Source organism: Gorilla gorilla, chromosome 17 (genome assembly GCF_029281585.2).
Source record: "Gorilla gorilla gorilla isolate KB3781 chromosome 17, NHGRI_mGorGor1-v2.1_pri, whole genome shotgun sequence".
NCBI classification, from domain to species: domain Eukaryota; kingdom Metazoa; phylum Chordata; class Mammalia; order Primates; family Hominidae; genus Gorilla; species Gorilla gorilla.
The window spans coordinates 88280062-88304834 of NC_073241.2; the positions used below are offsets into that span (position 1 = coordinate 88280062).

The window sequence follows — 24773 nt, forward strand, 5'->3', positions numbered from 1 at the left end:
TCACTGTCGAGGGAAGGGATGGATGCTGGTCGTTGTCAGTGAGCAACTTACATGCTGTCATCATGTGTTCACTTGACTGTGGTGCTTTTCATTCAGGAGTCCTGATCTGCCTACTAAAGATTAGTGAAAAGGAACCAATGTCTGCCCTGATTTTAAAAGAGTAAAAAAGTACTAAGTTTTTTGTTTTTTGTTTTTTTTAATATGTGAAAATGATGACTGTGAAGTTTTCCTTTCCTTTCCTTTTTTTTTTTTTTTCTTTTTGAGACAGAGTCTCCCTCTGTCTCCCAGGCTAGAATGCAGTGGCACGATCTCAGCTCACTGCAACCTCCGCCTCCCAGGTTCAAGTGATTCTCCTGCCTCAGCCTCCCGAGTAGCTAGGATTACAGGCGTGTACCACCACACCCGGCTAATTTTTATATTTTTAGTTTCACCATGTTGGCCAGGCTGATCTTGAACTCCTGACCTCAGGTGATCCGCCTGCCTTGTCCTCCCAAAGTGCTGGGATTATAGGCATGAGCCACCGCGCCTGGCCGAAGTTTTTCTTTTCTTGAGAATTCTGTAAGACTTAGAAACAGACAAGGGCTCTGAGGAATTATGCTAATTCACACAAATATTGGTATATTTAGAAAAATGAAGGTTTTTTCCCTTGAAATTATTTAAGCAGTTAGGTTTGCATTGTAATTAATACCCCTAAACCTTTTAGTTTCTTTTCTTTTTTTTTTTCTGTAAAGATTGCATTGTAAATGGACTGTTAAATATCTAGGATATAGTATGGTACCTGGCACCTGGTGGTGTTCAGTTAATGAAATGAATAAATATCCAGTGTGGACTGTTTTACTCTCCAACCCCCAAAAGGGGCACAGAAATCTATTTATAGCCTTTTAAGCTTACTAAGGCCAGTGCTTAGTTCTAGCTGCTTAACTGTCCACTGTAATATGTTAAGCATTTTTTTTTCCTTGTATGATTAGGAGATAATATCCATTGGCTTTCAGAGATTAAAATGACTTACTTTTAAAACAGAGAAACAAGAGACCCCATATTATCAGGAACTCAATCTCTTTCTTTTAGTTTTGCTCTTTTAAAAATACATTATACAGGCTGGGCACGGTGGCTTACACCTGTAATCCCAGCACTTTGGGAGGCCAAGGTAGGCGGATCACTTGAGACCAACATGGTGAAACCCCGTCTCTACTAAAAATACAAAAATCAGCTGGGCATGGTGGTGCATGCCTGTAATCCTAGCTACTTGGGAGGCTGAGGCAGGAGAATCACTTGAACTCAGGAGGCAGACATCTCAGTGAGCTGAGATTGTGCCACTGCACTCCAGTCTGGGCGACAGAGCAAGACTCCGTCTCAGAAACAAACAAACAAAAAGTTACACAAAAAAGGTCAGTTTAAAACGCAGAGTCCCTGAATTATTCTAGTCTCATGTCAGCTAAATGCCTGGATTATGAATCCTTGACATTTCCTGTATTGAACATGTGTGAGTTCATATAGAGTAATTGCTTAATGCAAATGAACATCTTGGAGATTCTCTCCTTCCAGGCAAGGTAAAGATAGTGGTGGTGATGGCATTACTTGGGTGAATAAAAGCATGGGAGATGCATTTCATCATTCTCATTTGAAGTACAGTAAAACCCTCTTAAGATAATTTAACTATTTTAGCTAAAATTACATAATTATTTTGACAGTAAATATCTATTTAATGAAACACCAGGAAGAATTTAAAACTGCTAATAAAAATTTAGGGACGTTGGAATTAAACCAAAATATTTTAACATACTACATGTGTGCCAACAACAAAGAAAAGAACAGTTGCTTCTTAAGAGGCTTTTAAGGTATTTGGTTTCTAGAACTCATCTTTGCATCTGGAAGTCGGGTCATCGACTTTGTGGTTAGGGTCTTCCTTGTGTTAATAGTGAATTTGGAGGAATACAAGGTTCCAAGAAATAGAAACTGAAGAGGGGTGGTAAAATCCTGTGGCCACAAGGAGGAAAGAATTGTTATTCATCTGAACCTATGCAAGACTACATGATACAAAAACAGTGGGAATAATCACTTATGTTCTCATTTCATGTATGTTCTATGCATTTAAAAATATTATCCTGCATTTATATGTTTGGGGTTGGGTAAGCATAGTTTTAGGGGCATACTGTTGTTTTTTTTTTAAATTTTTAAGATAATCTATTTAGCTCTTGTTATTTATTTACATTGCCTGTGCTATGCAGTTTTTCATGAGGAAGGAAGAGGAAGTGGAACAGGCACAAGTTTTCTCCACATACATATTCACTTAAAGATGGGCTCTTATTTGCCCAGTTTAATCCAATTTGTGTCATTTTCTTCTCCTACCAAAATATAAACTTGTAGGACCTCCATGTTGACATTTATATTTAAACTTTCGAGTTACAGACATTCATTCAAATTAATTATTGTTATAGGAGCTAAGGAAAAATCAATTTGAAAAGAAATAAGTTGTTTCTTTATTTAAAAATGACAATATGAATGAATGAATGAGGCATGTCTTGCCGTGTTGCCCAGGCTGAACCTCTGGTCTCAAGTGGTTTTCTCACCTTGACCTTCCAGAGCGCTGAAATTATAGGTGTGAGCCACCATTCCCAGCTGACATTTGCTTTTCAGAGTCTTTTTTTTTTTTCTTCTTTTGAGATAAGGTCTCACTTTGTTGCCCAGGTTGGAGTACAGTGGCATATCAGGGCTCAAGGCAGCCTCCATGTCCTGGGCTCAGGTGATCCTCCAACCTCAGCCCCCCGAATAGCTGAGACTACAGGCATGCGCCACCACGCCTGGCCGATTTTTGTATTTTGTATTTTTTGTAGAGACAGGGTTTTTCACTATGTTGTCCAGGTTGGTCTTGAACTCCTGGGCTCAAGTGATTCTCCTGCCTTGGCCTTCTGAAGTGCTGGGATTTACAGGCCTGAGCCACTGCACCTGGACTTAGTAGTCTTAATTTTACTTACAGTGTAACTTGTTGCTTCTTTTCTGTAATTTCTGTAGCACTTTAAGGTTATCTTACAGAAGAATATTTTAATATTTTATCCTTTCTTCAGCTTATCAGTTAGTAAAAATGCATTTGCCTAGAAACTTATGAAAAGTTGCTAGAGGGTTTTAGGTTTTGTTTTCTTTAGGTTTTAAATAGTTAAAAATGGAAAAACTTAGCTTCTCTTTTGAAAAAGAGCAATGAAACACAGAAGCCTTCTGCCCTGGGTGGTGGGCATGAAGCAAGGCATAGTTTTTGGCTATCAAGAAATCATGTCTTGCTCCAGATTTTCTCTTTGCAAAGAACATGGTTAGACAATCACCTCAGCCCTCGCCCCCCAACCCCCGTTTTTTTTTTTTGTTTTTTTTTTTTTTTGAGATGGAGTTTTGCTCCGTCGCCCAAGCTGGAGTGCAGTGGGGAGATCTCCGCTCACTGCAAGCTCCGCCTCCCGGGTTCATGCCATTCTCCTGCCTCTGCCTCCCAAGTAGCTGGGACTACAGGCACCTGCCACCATGCACGGCTAATTTTTTGTATTTTTAGTAGAGACGGGGTTTCACCATGTTAGCCAGGTTGGTCTCGATCTCCTGACCTCGTGATCCACCTGCCTCGGCCTCCCAAAGTGCTGGGATTGCAGGCGTGAGCCACTGTGCGTGGCCCACCTCAGCCCCCTTTTATGGGCCACTTTCACTGTTGCCTGTTTACGTAGACCTTGTGACTTCAGCCGGTGAGAAAATGATAGAACCCCTGTTTCCCTCTGGTGAAAAATGATGTTGAGGAAGGTTAGCTAGTTCTTGGCACTGTTTAGAGAAGACCTTGCCTTGAGAAAATGTGATGGAGAGTATCCTGAAGGAATGGCTTTTTTCTTAAACATCCAAGAAGGAATGTGGAGCTGAGGTCTATCAGTGTGAGTCTCTGTGACCCAGGGGAACTCGGATGTGTGAAAGCCTCTTAGGAAAGATTTTTGATGTTGTCTTTCTGTAGATTCAGGAATTCATGGTTTAACTGCAAGCCTGACTGCTAGTAAGAAGAGACGGCCCTATTCAAAAATAAATTGTATATTTTATACAGAGGCAAAGATTTTATTTTTTGCTCTCCTCCACCCTCTTTTTTTGTTTTTGTTTTTATTTTTTGAGACAGGGTCTTGCTCTGTTCCCCAGGCTAGAGTGCAGTGGCATGATTGTAGCTCACTGTAACCTTGAACTCCTGGGCTCAAGCAATCCTCTTACCTCAGCCTTCTAAGTAACTGGGACTTCAGGCATGCACCACTATGCCCGACTAATTTATTAATCTTTTTGTAGAGATGAGGTCTCTCTGTGTTGCCCAGACTGGTCTCAAACTCCAGGCTTCAAGTGATCCTCCTGCCTTGGCCTCCTGAAGTGTTGGAATTATAGGCGTGAGCCACTGCATACACCCCACCCCGCTGTTTTTTTTCCATGCTTTTAGAATACAAAACAAAAACCAAAGTGAGCTGGTCTTTAGAATCAAATTGCACTAATTTTACCCTTTTCAAATTTGAAATCCAGTGAGTTTAAGTTGAAGATGGCTGTTGTGGCCATTATGTTGATGATAATAGTTAGCTAAGCAATTTAAAAAGACATGAGTATCTAATGTGTGTAGTTCTCAAGCCTGGCTGCCATCAGTAAGAAAGGATGGGTCGGGATAGGATGTAAGGAGATGAAAATTACTGACAAAACCCAGCAAAAACCTAGACTGTTACCAGTATTCCAAGAATGTGAAAGGCATGAAAAGAAAAAGGCTTGCTATTTACTAACGTATTGATCTTAGATGTTTGCTCAAGTCAGTTTGTTCTAGTTGAATTCCTAATAATGTATTAGCCTATTTAAACATTTCCAGGCTGATGGGAAAGGAGAGAGTTGTTCTGAAATGGTTTGTTGTAGAGAGGCCTCCCTCTGGGATGTTACAGGAGGATAAAGTACCAGGATTAATTTGTGTTCAATACAGAGGTCTTTCTTTAAAGAATTTTAAAATGGTACAAACATATAGGCCTTTAAAAAGCATTTGGAAAGAGAAATGCATAACTTATAGCAGACTTTTATCTCTTTTGAAATGTATATTTAGCTTAGGTTTTTTTCTTTATATATTAAATATTTCTGAATGAATATAAAATGGTGTTGAAATGTGTACCACATGTTAAGATAGCGTACTTGTGCTTTCTTTTAGTGTTGTGATTTGTGATAGATATTTCTTTTCTTTTTATAATGTAGTCTATGCATGGAACATTGAAAAGTATTGAAGGGCCTCCAAACTTGGGTATAAACTTGCCTTTGAGCATTAAGCCTGCAACTCAAAATTCAGCAAATCAGAACAAAGAGGACACCAAATCCATGAATGGGAAAGAGAAATTGGAAAAGAAATCTCCATCTCCTGTGAAAAAATCAATGGAAACCAAGAAAGTGGCCAGTCCTGGGTGGACGTGTTGGGAGTGTGACTGCCTGTTCATGCAGAGAGATGTGTACATATCCCACGTGAGGAAGGAGCACGGGAAGGTCAGTAAAGAATGAAAGCTGCTCTGGGTGAGTGCAAGAGAGGGCACTGGACTGGCAAGCTTCCAAGATGTGGGCTCTTGGCTTGGCTCTATCAGTAATTAGTGGTGTGACCTTAAAAATCACTTGGTGTCTCTCTGCCTCACTTCTTTATCTGTAAAATAGACCTTTCCAAATCCTTCAGTCTTCAGTTTTCCTGGTCATTGCCTTCACATGCACTCCTCCAGACTGGTGTGCATGAATGTGGTAAGTTACCTATCACATTCATATTTATAGCTAGGAAAGAGAAAAATAGTAAACCAAGGTTAAAGGCATTTGAATTTACCTCTATCCTTGTGCCAGCTAAGGAAGAAAGGAGCAGAGAAAGACAGTGGAAATGTTGAACATTGCCAGTAGCATTTGTGTGACTTACATGATTCTTCCTTGAGTTTGGTAGTGGGAAGAGGAACCACATCCTTTAACTTCCAGTAGAAGCTCTGTAACTCCAAATCACTGAAAAATCTGAGTCACATATGTATATCCTTTCTCTTTTAAATAGTAAGTATATGTCTCCAACTGATAAGGAATTTAAAAAATACTTATTAGACCTAATAATATTAGCAAAATTATTTTTCAGTATTATCTAATACTGTATTAAATACAATATTAGGCTGTATTCACATTTCCTGATTGTCTCAAAGTTGGTTTGTTATGGTCAGGACCCAAAAAGTCCATATATTACGTTTGGTTGTTGTGTAATTCTTTATTTTACGTAGTCCTCCTTCCATTTTATTTTTTAATGTATGGTTGATTTGTTAGAAAAATTGGATTGTTTGTCCTGTATATAGGTTGTCCCTCACTTTACTAGATTTAGGTAATTGATACTTTTTTTTTTTTTTTTAACTTGTTGACACTAGGAACCAACATGGAATTTGCTACTTTTTTTTTTTTTTTTTTTTTTTGAGAAAGAGTCTCACTCTGTTGTCCAGGCTGAAATGCAGTGGCATGATCTCGGCTCACTGCAATCTCTGCCTCCTGGGTTCAAGCAATTCTCATGCATCAGCCTCCCAGGTAGCTGGGATTACAGATGTGCACCACCACGCTCAGCTAATTTTTAAATATTTTTAGTAAAGATGGGATTTTACCATGTTGGCCAGGCTGGTCTCGAACTCCTGGCCTCAGGCAGTCCACCCACTTTGGCCTCCCAAAGTGCTGGATTACAGGCGTGAGCCACTGTGCCCAGCTGGAATTTGCTACTTTTTGACACCGTTTAACTTGTTCCTCTTTATCTCATATTCCTGGAATATTGATTAGATTTGAATTTTTTAGGTAAGCCCTTGTCAGCTGGGCATGGTGGCTCACGCCTATAATCCCAGCACATTGGGAGGCGGAGGCAAGAGGATTACTTGAGCCCAGGAGTTCCAGGGTGCAGTGAACCATGATCATGCCACTGCACTCTACCCTGGGGGATAGAGCGAGGCCCTGTCTCAAAACTAAAAAACAACAAAAGAATATGTCATAGGTGCTGTATTCTTTTTGTATTTCATCATGAGGAACATAATACCAGCTACCAGCTTGTCTCATTTGTAGTCCTAATACTGAGATTGATTAGTGGGTTCAAATACGTGACGTTTTCAAAGAAAGTCATCTTACTGCTTTAACTTAAGCCAATAGAACAAAATAGTCATCCGTAGTGAGACTATATAGAGAGTACATAGGAATTGTTTTATAATTAGTATACACTACATCTTTGAGCAGTTTGCTCTATTAAATGTGCTAAGAACTGTTCTGTAATCTCATTTATTTGTACTATTTGTTTGAGCTGCTCATGAAACTGACATGTTTTACTTTGTGATTATCCCAAATGGCCTGTGAACATGGCTGGATCACAATATTCACAAATTGCAAAAAGATGTTTTTATTGTATTTGGTCTCACTACAGTGTGTCTTGATATAAAAAGTAGTTACTTACAGAATATATTTGGCTTTAGTGGCACATTGCTTATTTAATCATCTTAGTCTAAGGCTTTCCTACTAGCATTGTACAGTGTTCATTGTAAATACTGGGTAGTTTTTAAGGAGCAATACTTCAATAATCTATGGTATAAATGCACTGCCAGGGTGCTGTCAGAGTCTGATGTGGTGGTTCTAGGGAGTCTTCACTTGGCACCCCTACCAGATTGCATAAGAGTCAAACAGGAGCTGGCCTTCGTCATCATCCGGTAGTCCAGTCCTTTCATTTCGTGAGATTTCTGTAACTATCTTGTAACATATCAGAACTCTTTTCCTTTTTTAGAAAACTATCTTTATCTTACATTTGAGATAATGATTAGATCTAGGATATGAGAGGAGGAGACGGTTTCAAAAAGGTTGGTGGGATGAAATGTACCACTGATTGAAAGCCTTTGCTCTGGACCTGCAGCAGAGAGCCCACTCTGAATTGGATGTGTGTGCACGCATGTGCCCTTGGTTTTGATGGAGATGTTCATCAGAATGGAAATGTCTGGCTTAGTATAATTTTAGGATTGGCTTTGAAGGAGTTGAGGCCCTGCCTTTGGAATGAGGCACATCATATTAGATTGTAGTTTCAATCCTGTTCCCTCAGCCTCCTGAGAGAATGAAGGAGATGAGTGGGTGAGGAGAGGGGAGGAGCGTCTTCATAAGCTGGTGAAATGAATGGTGTTGAGTGTGAGAGTTCCATCATGCCAAGTCTCACTGGAGCACCCACTTCCAGACACCCCTCTACAAGCATCTTATATCTATCTCCATTCATTTCTCCTTTCCTAGAATACTTAAGTCACCCAAACTTCAAAGCCCCTGTGCTGTCTTTTCTCCGTCTTCCTTCAGACAACCAGGTGAGCACCTTGCTATCTATATCTTTCCTTCCTGTTTACCCTGGGCTTGCCACCTTATCACTGAACCCAGTTCTCTGGTGACCCCTTTGTTGTTAAGTCGTTGGATGTGTTCCTGTCTTTACCTCCACTCACCCCACAGCGGTGTTTCACATGATTAGCAATTCTTTCTAAAAGCATTTTCTACCCTGATTGTGGAATACCTCTCTCTCCTGGGTTCTCTCACCATTACCGGAACACCCATCAGGTTTCTGTCCTAGAAACGTTTAACTTTCTCTTGGGAAAATTCAACCACTCTTATAACTTTGCTTCTCGTGTACAGTATATATACAGATAGCACCCAAATCTGTGTCTCCAGTTAGTTGAAAAGTATTTCTTGAATTAATAGACCAAGAATGAGTTCTGATTTGGAAGACATCTAACTCCTCTTAGACTTAACCTCCTCTGCTTTAAAATGGGTACATATTTAGTGATCTTCCAGTGTCCTGTGTTGTAAGTACCTAGAGAACTATATATGAAGTGATAAGTATTCTCTAATTCCTATGGGTTTAAGATGAGATATCAATATGAAATACGCTATACACATATAAGAGATCAAAAATTGTATTTGGCTAAAGGTCTCAGGAGAGAATACAGTTTAACTTCCACCAGCCCAGAAGTCATTGGAAAGATCCAAATTTATTGGATTATCCGATGAAATATTATGCATTAGGATAAACATGTCAGCGTTCTGAACCAGTGAACTTTGAATGTATACTTGATTTTAGTATCATAATTATGACTTAAAATACGTATATATATATATATAGAAATAAAATAACTTGGGGAATAATCTAAACGTATTCTGCCAACCACAGTACAGTCATTACCTTAGTGTTACTGCTTCTAGTATGATTATTATTTTGATAAGATTTGGAGTAAATATTTCAGGTTAGGAGTAAATTTAACTGGCATAAGTTAAAAATTTATGTCAAAACATTAGAATTCACTGCTACTCATTTTAGATGGCCATTTTGGTTTCATTAATTGTTTTTGACCTTTCTTCCCCTTCTCAGTTCCCATCCAGAAGAACTTTACTAAAAAGAAATATTCTGTATACAGTTCAATTTACTGAGTTAAAGATATTCAGTAGCTTTGTTTTTAAGATTCAGAACTGGCCGGGCATGGTGGCTCACGCCTGTAATCCCAGCACTTTGGGAGGCCAATGCAGGTGGATCACTTGAGGTCAGGAGTTCGAGACCCCCCTGGCCAACATGACCAAACCCCATCTCTACTAAAGGTACAAAAATGAGCTGGGCATAGTGGCAGGTGCCTTGTAATCCCAGCTATTTGGGAGGCTGAGGCACGAGAATTGCTTAAATCCAGGAGGCGGAGGTTGCAGTGAGCCAAGATTGTGCCACTGCATTCCAGCCTAGGCAACAGAGCGAGACAATGTGTCAAAAAAAAAAAAAATACAAAAACCTAATTCTGGCTCTGCTAGTTATTCAGTAGCTTTTCTGTGTCTCTGATGCTCTTTTTAAAAAATGAATTGTCAGTATCTACTTTTAGTGGTTTTTAACTTTTTTCCAGTTATTTGTCGTAATCTGATATCAAGTCAAGTACTTTAAAAAAATATTGACAGATATTCAGTGCATATTTATTAAAGGCGTAATCATCTTAAAACCTACAATTTGCTGAATTACTGCTTTAGCTATTTAAAAAAGAAAAACAGTTAAAGCAGCAGCATTTTAAGAAGTTCTTGTTACAAATTCTATATACAGAAAGCAGTAAAAAACTGATCAATTTCTCTTTTTAAAGTTTTTTCTCAAATGCTTATGTATTATCTAATTTTTATTGTGCTTTCTAAAGTTGGTATTATTGTTTTGTTATGGCCAAATTTTAGCTGTCCTTGTAAATGGTAAAGTCTTTGGGGCAAGTTGTATGTCCATTTTATTATTACAGTCTTCTATGGTTTACAGCATTGTGCCTTGCAGAGTATCTCTGGAGTCCCTGATTGAAGCAGTTCTCTTTGGATTGTTACTTGCACATATGGGAAGGGGCTTTGTGTTAGTCACAGATACACACAAGTTGCAGTCTAGGTTCAGGTACCTAACTAGCTTTCTAACCACAGAAATCCCACCACCTTTGTAGTCTCTATATTCTCAACTATAAAATCAGGAGGACGGGCGTGTCAGTGTCACATTAACCTGATGATCTCATCCCAGCTGTGAGCCTTTCCTCAGATCCATGTACAAATGCACAGAGTTTTACATACAATTTTAGGCGGGTTATGGATCTCCTGCTCTTCTTTTTTGTTGTTCTAGAAGGCCTTTTAGGAACCAAACTAAGATCCTTTGAATGAGATAATATCTGAGGTCATTCTTAGAGATCAAACATTCTGTAATTATGTGAGCCAGTATTAAAATTAAAAAGAAGTTACATGTTATATGTACCTGTTCAAATCTAGAAAATTACAACACAATCTGTGATAATTGTAATCATTCTCTCATTTGCTGCCTGGTTCTCCTACACATCAAGGAACCTTAACTTATTAATTGAAATATCCTAAAGCAGAGGCATATGTGCTGAATTACGGAACTCTGGTGCCATCAAAATGAACCTTAGATCTTTTCAGTGTTTTTTTTTTTTTTTTTTTTTTGACAAGGTCTCACTCTGTTGCCCAAGCTAAAGTGCAGTAGGGTGATCTTGGCTCACTGCAACCTCCGCCTCCCAGGCTTAGGCAGTCCTCCCGAGTAGCTGGGACTACAGGTGTGTACCACCACACCCAGCTAATTTTTGTGTTTTTAGTAGAGACGGTGTTTCACTATGTCACCCTGTTGAACTCCTGGGCTCAAGTGACCTGTCTACCTCGGCCTCCCAAAGTGCTGGGATTATAGGCATGAGCCAGTGCACTCGGCCTCAAGATTCTTCATGATGTAGATAGATGTGGTCCAGTACTGTGTCTGTAACTTGGGAAGAGCCTGGGAGACTTGGGTATATATTCTGGCACCACAACTACCAGTGTGACTTTGTGAAAAAATAACAACCACCATCTTCCAGCGTCAGCTTCAGTTTGCATAGGTCTAAAATGGAAATATTTACCACCTAAGAGTCTTTTGAAATTAAATAAAATGAAAGCATGTAGCACAATACATAATAGATGTTTTGTCTCTATACTGTATTTCCTCTCTGAACACTATAGATTTTTTTAAAATTAAATTTTGCTAGAAAGCAGCTCACCAAAATGGAAGGTTCTGCATACAGAGACGTTATACATTTACCACTTCTAAGTAGATTTTTCTTTTCTTTTTTTTTAATTTTTTTGAGACAGGGTCTCACTCTGTCACCCAAACTGGAGTGCAGTGGCACGATCTTGGCTCACTGCAACCTCCACCTCCCAGGTTCAAGCGATTCTCCTGCCTCAGCCTCCTAAGTAGCTGGGATTACAGGTGCGTGCCACCACGCCCAGCTAATTTTTGTATCTTTAGTAGAGACAGGGTTTCACCCTGTTGCCCAGGCTGGTCTTGAACTCCTGACCTCAAGTGGGATTACAGGCATGAGCCACTGCGCCCGGCCTGCTTGACTAATTTAAAAAAATTTTTTGGTAGAGATGCCTTCTGATACCCAGGCTGGTCTTGAATTCCTGAGCTCAAGTGATCCTCTCATCTTGGCCTCCCAAAGTGTTGGGATTACAGGTGTGAGCCATTGTACTGGGCCAATTTTCCATCTTTACATGGGGTGAAAGGAGATTGCAAATATATGTATGTCATGGAGAATGAGCTGTGGCCAGATACCCTGCTTGTGTGAAAGGAGAAGGTTGGGTAGATTCGGAAGATTTCAGATAAAGTCTATCTGACCTTACTGAGCACAGCCATTTCAGAGAAGAGATGGTGAAGTAGCTGGTTTCCTGCCTGAGCACTGGGGAAAAGAACTAGGCGAAGACTAAGAACATGTGATTGCAGATCAATCTCCTTTTCTTTACAGAGGGACCAGTTGGTAGGTAGAATAACCCTCTAGACAGAAACTGGGTTTCAGCAAAACTGTTGACAGATTCTGTTTTGATACTGTTCTGTACAGTGTAGTGCAGGAGGGCCTGGGTGAAATATTGCATGGATAGCTGACTCATGGCTCACTGCCTTGTTGGAGAGAAAGCTTCCATCTTGGATCAGATTTTCCTCAGTCTTTCTATCAATGACTTAATTATAGGAAGAGAAGCTAGGAGGGATTTTGCAAGGCAGATCTTAAATGCAGAGCTTTTCACTTAAAAAAAATAAAAGTACACAGATATTATGTGAGGTAGATATGGCTTAGCTAAGTTCTATGAAAAAGTATTCTGTCTTTATTTGACTATCTTGCTACAACCCATCCTTTGTGGCTGCTGATGTAGCATTCATATCAAGGAAAGCTAACACCCTTCCTTTGACTTGGCACCATAATCTAGCTAGCGGTTCCCAAGATTGGAGTGTGCATCAGAATTAACTGGAAGGCTTGTTCAGCTAGTTGCTGGCCTCCACCCCACAGCTTCTGATTCAGCAGGTCTGGGATGGAACCCGATCATTTGCATTTCTGACAAGCCCTAGCTGATGCTGATGCTGATGCTGATGCTGATGCTGATGCTGCTCATCTTGGGACCATGCTTTGCGAACTACTGGCTTAGTCTGTGTGGCAGTACAGTCCCCCAAAGCCCATTGATTTATCCAATAAAAGTTCATTTCTTGCACATACAGAGTTTGCTATGCAGAGTTTGCATTTCTCCGGGGCAGTCATCCCTTCCACTGGTAACTCAGTGATCAAGGCTGTTTCTTTCAGCCCCATTGTCTCAACGTAGGTGTTACTGAAAAAAAGACTGGCGAGTCCTGCCTGGTCTTTACACGCTCGTTATTCTGGATGTGATGCACAACACGAGTCATTGCCCAGAATGAATTATGTGAGCAGCCCCAAGTATATTCCCGCGTGTACCGCAAAGGGGAGGAAATGACAAGTAGTATTTGTTACCTGCAGTAAGGTGGCCACAGTGAATCTAAACAGGGGGAAAGTTTCCATTGCACCGATTTAAGATGGATGCTGACAACTAGCAGAGGAGGGTAAGCAGAATGCTGAGTCTAGAAAAAGTGGCAGGAGGAAGAGAGAAGTTGGGGTTAAAGGGAGCTTTGATAGCTGTCTTCAGATAGATGTCCTCCATGTGAGGACCAGCATGTGATAATTCCAGACCAGCTTGGGCCATGCGTGAGTGAAATGTCTGCCTATCTGTTGCTGGAAGTATTCAGGTAGTGGCCAGATGCTCATCTGTAAAATAATGGAATAGAAAGGATTCTAGGGTTGGCTGGGCACGGTGGGTCATGCCTGTAATCCCAGCACTTTTGGGAGTCCGAGGTGGGTGTATCATTTGAGGTCAGGAGTTTGAGACCAGCCTGGCCAATATGGTGAAACCCTACCTCTACCAAAAATACAAAAATTAGCTGGGCATGGTGGCGGGCATCTGTAGTCCCAGCTACTTGGGAGGCTGAGGCAGGAGAATTGCTTAAACCCGGGAGGTGAAGGTTGCGGTGAGCCGAGATTGCGCCACTGCGCTCCAGCCTGGATGACAGAGCAAGACTCTGTCTTAAAAAAAAAAAAAATGGATTCTAGGGCCAATGTGACCTTTCTCCTCGGACACTGGAATGAAAGGAAACTACCAGTGGTAATCTATGTAGTAGCCATTGCTAGTGTGAGGTGGATATTTTAAACCAGTCACAGTCTAAAAGTCATTCCATGGACTAACCAAGTCTCTGTAGAAAGCATTTGGTTTCACAGTTAATCTAATTTGTGGATCGAAACAGAACTTCTAGGAAGAAGTCCTTGTCAGCAGGAAGGCTACAGGGGGAGCAGTGAGTCTGACTCGGTAGCTGCACACGAGAATCACCTGGAGAGCCTACGGCCCAGCACACTTGTGCTCCCCAGACCAGCTAATTGGCATCACTAGGGATGGGACCTGGCCCTGGCATTCTTTTTTTTTTTTTTTTTTTTTTTGAGATGGAGTCTTGCTCTGTCGCCCAGGCTGGAGTACAGTGGCACCATCTCGACTCACTGCAAGCTCCCACCCTGGGTTCAAGCGATTCTCCTGCCTCAGCCTCCTGAGTAGCTGGGACTACAGGCGCCCACCACCACGCCCGGCTAATTTTTTGTATTTTTAGTAGAGATGGGCTTTCACCATGTTAGCCAGGATGGTCTCGATCTTCTGACCTCATGATCTGCCCGCCTCGGCCTCCCAAAGTGCTGGGATTACAGGCGTGAGCCACTACACCCAGCCGGTCCTGGCATTCTTAAAGCTTCCAGGTGATTCCAGTGTTGCGGCAGGGCTGGGAACACTCATACCACCTGGGATCTGCCGCGCACCTGCCCTTGCTGCTGATGATGCTCATTGCTGTGGCCCTCACTGTGTGACTGCTACAGCACCAACACACCTTTGTTGAGTTTATGTTTTGGGGAAGGTTGATCTCAAGTGTATTTGTTTAAAGACTCCACCCAACGTTCACTCTTGGTGGTGAAGGCAGGGGACACAACTCTCTGGATGTTGGATTTACAGCATTAGTAAGTCTGTTCAATATAATTTAAAGCCTGATTATAAATGATTTTAGGATGTCTTAATGTTTCTATTCCTAAAGCCTTTAAGAAAAGGCCATAGATTTCATCTGCATTTTCCATACAGGGTGCAGGTGATAGGTGATTTGAATACTTGCTATTTTGTAGCCTTTCCCATTCTGAAATTCACTTTCAGTTCACTCAGAGATGTAGGTGAAAGACAGCAGTGGCAGTGAAGGAAAGTGGGAGAATGAGAGGATCAGAGTGTGGAGAGATGACCACAGCCACTGAGGCAGGTGTGCTGTTGTTACTTTTGAAAAGAATGGCAAGGCAATCAGCTTGCATTTCCTAGTTTGGGACCACCATGCTTAGAGTCAGATTGACTGTGGAGCTTTGCAGAGACTCTCACTTGCACAGTATTTAAAAGAAAAAAAAAAGTGTGTGTGTGTGTGTGTATATGTATATAAATTTTTTAAGTGCCCACTTGGCCGGGTGCAGTGGCTCACGCCTGTAATCCTAACACTTTCAGAGGCTGAGGCAGGAGGATTGCTAGAGCCCAGAGCTTGAGGCTGCAGTGAGCCGCAGTCGTGTCACTGCACTCCAGTGTGGACAACAGAGTGAGACCCTGTCTCAAAAAAAAAAAAAAAAAAAATTTAAAAGGTGCTCACCCACACAACCTGGAACCTATCCATGTGTATGAAATGTGTGGTAGGGCATAATTTCCCCCCTTAATCTCCCTGAAACTTGTTTAGAGAACTTTGTGAAATAAAACGTTACATCTCCATGTTGTTTCTGTCTTCGTGCTGTACTGTGGTGATGGCCATTAGTTAAGGGGATAAAAATACTGAAATACTGTCTAGTTTGCATAGTTCATTGCCAGATGGTTTCATTTTCATTCTTTTACTGTTAGAGTTCATCCTGTTGTCATTAGGCATGCCTTACTACAAAGTCTCTTATTTAATCTAAATGTAGGGACATAATAGATTTTGATCCTTCTAAAACTCATCTTTTAGCTATGGTGACTTTGACTTCCTGCCAAAATCCTGTTACCCTAGCAACAGGTAAAAATTTTTTTAAAAAACCAGTTTCTCCTATCTTTTTTGGCTTAGAACTTATTTGTGATCTCAAGGTTTTAGGAGAAATATCTTTAAATCAGTTGCATGTTCGCTTCTATCTCTGGTTGACTGTTAGAGAGTGATGGCTTCTCACTTGATTCTGCATTTGTGTCAGATGTGATTAAAAGGCACATTAAGAGTTTGTATATTCATGCTAGAAACGTATATCACTGCTGGCTTTATGAAACTTATTTTTCATTAGTTTTGGCCACTGGAATTGATATTGTGTGTGTGTGTGTGTGTGTGTGTGTGTGTATACACACTTTTTCTTTTTTTTTTTAGACAGAGTCTCGCTCTGTCGCTCAGGCTGGAGTGCAGTGGCGTGATCATAGCTCAATGCTACCTCACACTCTTGGTCACGAGCAATCTGCCAGCCTCAGCCTCCTGAGTAGCAGGGACTACAGGTGACCACCACCATGCCTGGCTAATTTTTATTGATTTTCTTTTTTTTGTAGGGAGTTGGGGACAGAGGGAGTTGTCTTTGTTGCCCAGGCTTGTCTCAAACTCCTGGCCTCAAGTGATCCTCCAGCCTCAGCCTCCCAAAGTGCCAGGATTACAGATGTGTGCCATCACACCTGGCCTATAATTTTATTATATTCTAAATATTTTTACTTTATATATTTCTTATATATTTATATACTATATATCATATATAATACATATTTCTTATACTATATAAATCTATAATTTTTAATACTAACTTTTATTATATTTTATTTATTTGATATTTTATTAGTATGGTTTACTATATGTAGTTTTCTGAAGTCCTCCACTTGATTTATTAAGAACTTTTTTTAATGTAAGGCTATAAATGTGTTGTAAAAAGGATGTTGAAAATTTTTGGTTCAGAGCATATTAAAATACATACTGAACTATTGGTGATTTTGGTAGCTTGTGGCTAAATTGGAAGGCGGGGTGTTAAGGATACTGGGGCTAACACTGTCTGAGGTCTTACCCTACTTACTATCTCATTGCAGCAGCCTCCTGAGGGGAGACAGTTACGAATCCCACTTTTAGGTGAGGAAAGGAAGCCTGAGAAAGGTTCAGTAACTTACCCCAGGGTTTTGCAGCCTGCCAGAGGCAGGTTTCTAGCCCAGACTCTGCAGTTTGCACAGAATGAAAGCTGACATTTCAAAAGCTGCTTAATTTTAGTCTCCTTGAATCTTTCAATATAGATGTGGGACAGTTAGCAGATATGTCTTTCCATCCAGTTTGTACTTCTGCTTTTGATGTAGTCATTTTCATTTCATTTAGGTGTTCAATCTTGGTTAAAGTTGGTTATGCCATCGTTAACTGGACATGTGTGTGTAGTTTTGGAAGACTGCGAGTGTCCTGGTTTTACATTCCTTAGCTGGGGCCTGATGCTTTCTGGAATTACTTGCAGTTGCTGTTAACAGCATCATGGTGTTGTTAATTAATTGGGCAAATCTTCCTGCAGAATTATGAAATGTTTTAGAGTGGCTTGAATTTAGCAGTTGCCTGGGATGTATCTGGGGGCTGCATGGATTGTAGCAGGGCCTGAGCCTTATGAGGGACAGAGCCTCTTCCTGCAGCATCTCGGAAATCTGGAGAAATGCACAAGAGAGAGGCCCCTTCTTGACTCCAGGAGTTATCTTAAAGCAGAGGCTCTCGAGGCAGAGAGCACAATTAGAATCAGGGTTTTTTTTGAGTCTGGTTATGGGGGTTTGGGATGTGGAGAAGTGGGTAGGACCTGGGTAGGAGTGAAGTCTATTTTTAAATTTCTCTAGATAATTGTGTTACCTTCACACTTACATACGTTCCCTCCTACTCTCCTACCCTCTCTCTTCTCCTTGAGAAGTTCTGCTGTAAAGGGATTAAGCTGAGAGATAAGCTATTTAGAGGATTTTGCTCTTAATGCTGGAGAGTTTATAAAAGCTGCCTAACAGGAAGATGAGATTGGAGAATAATTTCAGTTTAGGAGTTATATATTTTTAAGAATAGCTAGAAAAACCATGAGTTTTTACTTTGGGAATTATCTTTCATTTAAAATGTTTATCTTAAAATTACTTGCCTTGGTGTTTATAATTTGTTTCTAAATTATATTTTATAACTATTATGTGTTTTAGCAAACCTGTTTATTTTTGGATCATGAACAAGAATCTGGAAAGCCCCAAGCTTGCCCCAGTACCAGGCAATTTCACTGAACTGAAACAAAGTGAAAGATACAAAGAAGGAACCATAAGGTTTGCCCTCTAAATTGAAAGAAAATGAAATGACAAACGACCAGATTCCATTTCTAAAATTTACTGATTATTTTTCCATTAGGGACAGAAAAATAAATCCTTTCAAGAAAGACTAACACGTTATTTTGAAAATGTGACACAAATAAGACTGTAAAATATTAGTCCACATCTTGTGTATAGCCAGAAAAGGCGTTTTTTTGTGTTTTGTTTTGTTTTTTTTCTTTCAGGTTCTTAGGAAGATATGCTCTTTAGTGTGACATGTTGCTGCTTGGTCAGATGTCTGTCTGTTGGAGGCATTTTTCTGTAAACTCACCCGAGGTTGCTATAAACAAGATTGAAGGGCTATAAATGTGTATTTATATATGTCCTGTTATGTGGTCTAAGGAAAAAGCTGTGGCTTTATTAACTCTTGTTATTGTTAACGGTGTGCACGTTTTCTCATGACACTGCATGAGAGTATATTAATGTACATCCCACTGGATATTAAGTATAAAAACCCCACGTCGAAGGATGTGCAATGAAATTATTAAAGTAATAGCAAGACAAAGGTGTTGAATCTGGTAACCAGGTCAGTGGGCTTCTTTCTGAAAGTCTGCTAGGATTTAGGGGCTGGTAGGCCTAGAGGTAGAATAGCTGGTGGTCCCAGTGGAGGGTCCCCAACAGAACCAATCCACCTATCATTAGAACCCATTGCCAGATAACAAAGCTTTCCCCAATAGACCCTACACAGCTGCCAGAGCATCTCTTGGAAGTGTGACTGTCATAGGTGGCCCTGGAGCCCTCCATGATCTTACCCTGCCTCCTTTTCCACCTCTCCTCCCCCTGGACCCTTGCCTATTCTTGTTCCAGCAATACAGAGCTGCTTGCAGTTTCCTGACATGTGCCACATTCTTCCTTGTGTTTGTTACTTTCTGTTCCTTTTGCCTGGACATACCTTTCCTTGCTGCATTGCCTGCCTGTGAGCTAGTTGTCGCCAGTAGGTCTCTTCATCCCCACCCTGCTCCCCCGTGTACCCTTCTGTGCACCTGTGGCCGCCTCCACCATACTTTTTTTTTCTGCTGTTGTTCAACAGATTATAATCTCCTCAAGGGCATGGAGAGCCTGGCAAGTTAGAGTCGGAGCTCAGTAAATACCGTGGAAGGAATTAATCGAAACGCATGGCATTCGGTCTCCCACGGCCTGCTGGGTTGCTGAGGCTGCTTCAGACCTCAGTTTGGCTGAGGACTGGCTGTGGCTACTTAACTCTCACCACGTTTTATTACTATAGATTTGCACCTTCTACCTTGCCGCATGGCAGTTGCAAGCCTTTGGCCAGAATTGCCGGCCGAAAGGGGGAGTGGTTCAGTGCAGGCTCATTAAACATGTGTTAGAAAAAATCATTTACAGCACTTGAGCTGTGGATACCAAGCTGTATCTTTGCACATGAAGTACAGCACATATGGTACTCGTCTCTGAAAAGTCAGTACCCTACAAGGCATGCAGGCAATAATGGGTTAGAACATGGTGCTTAGGAACACCACAGTGACTAAGATGTTTACAGACACTTCAGACATCTGTAGTTCATTGCCTACCAGGGCTGCTGTTATTTTGGAGACCAAGGAAGATATTTCCTCCCCTGGCTTTTCCTGTTTATCTCTAAGGGGCCCAGAAGGTAGAGGCTCCCTTGACACTGAGCTGGTGCTGTTGCTGAGACAGGAAAAATAGGAGACTTGGTGCCTGTCTCTGTCTGCTTTGGGAGACCTGGCCAAAAATATTTCGGATTAAAAACATTCCCATAGCCAGAGACTAAGCTCCCTCACTGTCACAAACAAGCACTTTTCCTTCCAGCTCGGCTTCCAGTGCCCATGGCTGCAGCGAGTCTAGCTCCTCACCCCTCTCTTCCTTTTGGCTTGGAGATTGGGTTCTGCTGTCTCATCATGGTGCTCCCATACCTGGAAGCTTACAGATGGCAAAGGCTTGGCTTCTTGCAGACCCAGGCCAGTGCCTCCCTGAACCTTCTCCCTTGTCGTCTCTCAATCTCAAGTCCCTTCTTGTGACCCAGGGTTCCCTCCCTGTCCCTGGAATCCATGGCAGGTAGAGCGTAGACATAGATCCCTTGGGGTGGTAGGAGTGGGAGGAGTGTCGTATCTCTCATGCCTTGAAGAGCCCAGATTTGCGCTGGGATTAGGTTTCTTCATTGAATCAGTGCTGAAAAGGGTGATTTGTCTCTGTTGCATTGGTTCGGTGTTGTGATTCTACTGCAGTGCCTGGTGAGGCTGTTATGGACTTGGCCTAGAATGTAACTGTCATTTGAATTTCTTTAGGAAAATGTGTTCCTCAATCCAATTGGCAGACCAGATTTTCAGATTTTAAGAATTTAGGACATGATTCCGTCTGTAAATTGACATTACCTTGAAACCTAAAACAACTAGAAAATAACTTAGCCACAGGTGGGGACATCAAAGGAAATAAGAGGCCATTCCCTGGCATGGTTGAATGAATAAGGACTTGTAAGATAGACAGCACCAGAAGGTAACTGGGAGGTAGGAGATGCTTGCTCGCTTTAGTTTTAAGTTGGGAAAACTTCAGACCCAGAGGGATTGTAGGACTTTTTGCAGAGCACTTTAGCTCTTGTGCCTGAGCCTCGGGGTGTGAGCTTTTCCACAGCCACCTTGAGTTGTGAGTGAGAACACAGTCTTACTGCTTGGCAGGAGGAGAGCTGGGGCCTAGGGTGAGACCAGCACAGAGGAAAGTTCTGTCCAGTCTGCCAAATCCAGCAAGTCCACGTTAATGTCCAGTTGGAAGGGTGGTTCCACCTGGGAGGGAGGAAGACGGGCTCCACTCTCATACCCTTTCTTCCTGTCTCCTCAAAACCAGTCATTGCATCACCACAATCAACACCGACATGGAGCACAGAGGGGCGTCTTCATCGCTACCCGGCAGCTTGGTCTCTCACCTGGGTACACAGCACCTTCCTGGGACACTCTAAGGGGTCACTTGTGCACTGCCCTTTTTCTGTTACACCTTCAGATATGATGGTTGATTATACCTACTGGTGGGACCTTATTAAAGTGGTCATTCAGGCAGTTGGAAAGTTCCTATATGATGTGGGGCTGGGACTGTAGAGAAAGTGACATGTCATCATTAGGTTAGCTTTTTTGACATTTGTGTTTGCTTGTTTACTTTTTAATATTAACACATTTTTTATTGATCTGATAAAAACAGCAATTATCTTTAAAAGGAATGATTAGTTTCTTTTGTCTTTTGATTTGTGGAAATAAATACTAGAAAGATTCTATGTAAGTCTTCAAGCAGTATTTAATTTTTATTATGTAGCAATATTTGTCCCTTTTTTTTTTTTTGCCCCGAGATGGAGTCTCGTTTTGTCGCCTAGGCTGGAGGGCAGTGGCGTGATCTCAGCTCACTGCAACCTCCCACTCTGGGTTCAAGCGATTCTCCTGCCTCAGCCTCCTGAGTAGCTGGGATTATAGGTGCATGCCACCACTCCCGGCTAATTTTTTTGTGTTTTTAGTAGAGATGGGGTTTCGCTATGTTGGTCAGGCTGGTCTCAAACTCCTGACCTCGTGATCCACCTGCCTCGGCCTCCCAAAGTCCTGGGATTACAGGCATGAGCCGCTGTGCCCACCCATATTTGTCCTTTTATAAAATACTAGCTATTATACGGGGAAAAAAATCTTTCACAGTGACCTTTTTCTGTTTCAATTGCTTTATGATTAAAAAGGGCCAAAAGATTCTATAACTACTGTACTAGGAGAAAATATTCTGTGTATTCCTGCCAGTGGTCCCTTTTTGAAGACTGGATTCTCTGAGAACAGGAATAATAAGAGAAATAACATGTCACCCATCTGTAGATGGACATCCTGGGAACCAGGGAGGCTTCAAAGGTAGGACAGATGCCTGCAAGTAGAAGGGGAATGAAGTTGAGCCAGATCTAGACAAATAGGGCAGCAAAGATTTTTTTCATAGTCAGGTGGTCTCTGGTGAATGTTTCAGAGTTTATGACCGTGGCAATGGATGCCTCAAGGCACCTGTCAGCCCTCTTTCCAGGGCGTCAATCGTTGTGAAGGAGAGGCAGTAAAGATTAGTCAGGATTTATTTTGTCGGCTTTCTAATGAGGATTAATGAAGATGTACCCAGTGGATGGCACGAGGGTATTGACCCAAGAGTCCCCTGACAGAGAAGAGATGTGAGGTCTGTTTAGGGTCTGCAGTGAGAGTCCCAAACCTCTGCTGCACATCCCCACTGGCCAGTGGAGGTGGACGCAGAGGCCCCCTGGCAGGCGTGTACCCCTGGTAGCCCCACCGTGCCCTGGCAGGCATTTCTGGGTTTCATTGGCATGATGCTGGCAGCTTGTTAGAAAGTTAGGTAGCCTTCCTTCAGCCCTTTCTTTTTTTCTCTGCCCAAGTGTCTGACATTGCCCTAAGCTCAGAAACTATGGTGCGACACATTTCTTTGCCATCTGCTCTGGATTTGGCCTTCTGTTCTTGTGCATTTGTTACTGTTCTGCGCCATTACTTTTTCAGTTGTACAGTGTCATCAGCAGACCAGACAGTCTTATAACCAGAAACTTTGGAGACTTGGTTTTGTTTTTGTTGTTTTAAATAAGCATAGTGGTAAGCACACGTTGGTTTAACCCTCTTTATTTCAAAGTTGTCACCTCGGTAATCTAGGCACATGACAGTGATAGTGCTGGTTCTCAGAACCTGTTTAGAGCATGGCATATGAAAAAAAAGCATTCTTTTCACTGTATAGTTATGACTGGCTTTAGATTATCTACATAAATTTACATAAATTTGGTTCTGAATGATTGAGACTTGTCTCTATTTTCTTTTGAATGTGAAACAGTGGTCTCAATCAGGGATCAGCAAACTGGTTTCATGGGCCGGCCACCTGTTTTTGTAAATAATTTATGAGAACACAGCCACGCCCATTCATTTAATTATTATTGTCTATTCTTGGTTTTAAGCTACAAGGGCAGGGTTGAGTAGTTGCAACAGAAACCTTATGGTTTCTGGCTTAACATACTGTCTGGCCATTTAGAGAAAAAGTTGGTCGACTGTTTTACCTATCACTTTGGTAGAGTTGAAGACTAGAGCTGGTGTGGGAAACTCCCTTGGTGAACGTGCTAGTGGTGGTAGAATGAATCTTTTTTAGGGCAGTTTGGCATTTAAAGAGGCTTATTTTTCACAACCTTTATATTGGAAAGACTGCCTTCAATAGTTTATACAAAGGAAATAATTGATTATGGAAATTTGTGTCTGTAGTTACTAAGAAGTTGAGACAACCTGAATCTTTAATAGAAGATAAACAATTCATGGTTCATTTGTGCAACAGAATACAATACACTTGTTAAGAATGCAGAACTAGCTGGGCATGATGGCTCACGCCTGTAATTCCAGCACTTTGGGAGGCTGAGGCGGGTAGATCACCTGAGGTAAGAAGTTTGAGACCTGCCTGGGCAACATGGTGAAACCCTATCTCTATTAAAAACACAAAAATTATCCAAGTGTGGTGGTACACACCTGCAGTCCCTGCTACTTGGGAGGCTGAGGTACGAGAATCACTTGAATCCCAGGGCAGAGGCTATGGTGAGCTGAGATTGCATTACTGCACTCCAGCCTAGGCGACAGAGACTCTGTCTCAAAAATACAAACAAGAAAACAACTGTCAGTGTGTGTAGATATGTGTGTTTTACAAGTGAAAAAGAATTAGGTTGAAAGCCAATATGTATAATATAGATCCGTTTTAGAAATATAAATACACATCAGTGTGTATATTCAGAAAAGTGGGAAGGCTGTGTCATTAGAAATTGACAGTGGTTATTTTGATGGGTGAGATTGGAAGCAATCTTTTCTCTTTTACATTGTGCAATAAGCATTTGTTACTTTGATAAAGAAATAAGAAAATGAAGGCCACAGTTATTTGAGTCTGAAGTCTAAAATGTACCATACGTGCTTCATTTTGAAAATGGAAGCTGCTGAGCAGGAATTCCCTCAATATCTGGGCCCCTTCGTCACCCACCCACCCCTGACTTTAATAAGCATCACACCTGTCCCCGGATGACGCCTTGGCTCTGGCCACACAGGAAGAGCTGTTCTTCCTGTGTCTGAATCCCTGTCTCCCTGCTCATTGATTCATCGCTCGCCTCTATCCTCAGTCTCTTCATTTATTACAGGCTCTTTCTTATCCGTATTTAAACACCGTCATGTCTTGGCCATCCTGCAGGAAATAAGCAGAGTTCCTCTGTGTCCATCACTTTATCCTAAATTCGTTACTCCATGATTACTTCGTAGAACCTGCCGATGTTTTCCAAGTAGACAGTTTTGTTCAGTTAATCTTTATTTATTCATTCCCACAGTATTTACTGTTTTCTGATGCAGAGATGAACAGTTGACAGCTTCTGTTCTCAAGGAGCTTATGGGGGAGGGAAAATGCCCCCCAAACATCCCTTTAATAATTAAAAAACAACAAAACTTTGGTTGTAGGCTTTTTCTTTGAAGGAAGAGGCTTACTGTAAGTTGGTGTTTTACCTACTAATTGAAATATATATATATTTTTTGAGACAGAGTTTCACTCTGTCGCCC

General features: G+C 41.4%; 1 protein-coding gene across 28 annotated transcripts in view; it reads left to right on the forward strand.

The window, feature by feature from the left end:
* ZNF532 (zinc finger protein 532) overlaps window positions 1-24773 on the forward strand; it is a 123072-nt gene that overhangs the window by 85519 nt on the left and 12780 nt on the right. For 27 of the 28 annotated variants that reach the window (XM_055368252.2, XM_055368245.2, XM_055368254.2 and 24 more), the window contains one exon: window positions 5221-5502. The exons of the other annotated variant lie outside the window; for it this stretch is intronic. In XM_055368252.2, the coding sequence (XP_055224227.1) occupies window positions 5221-5502 (282 nt within the window). The remainder of the gene's footprint in view (window positions 1-5220; window positions 5503-24773) is intronic. 28 annotated transcript variants of the gene reach the window in all.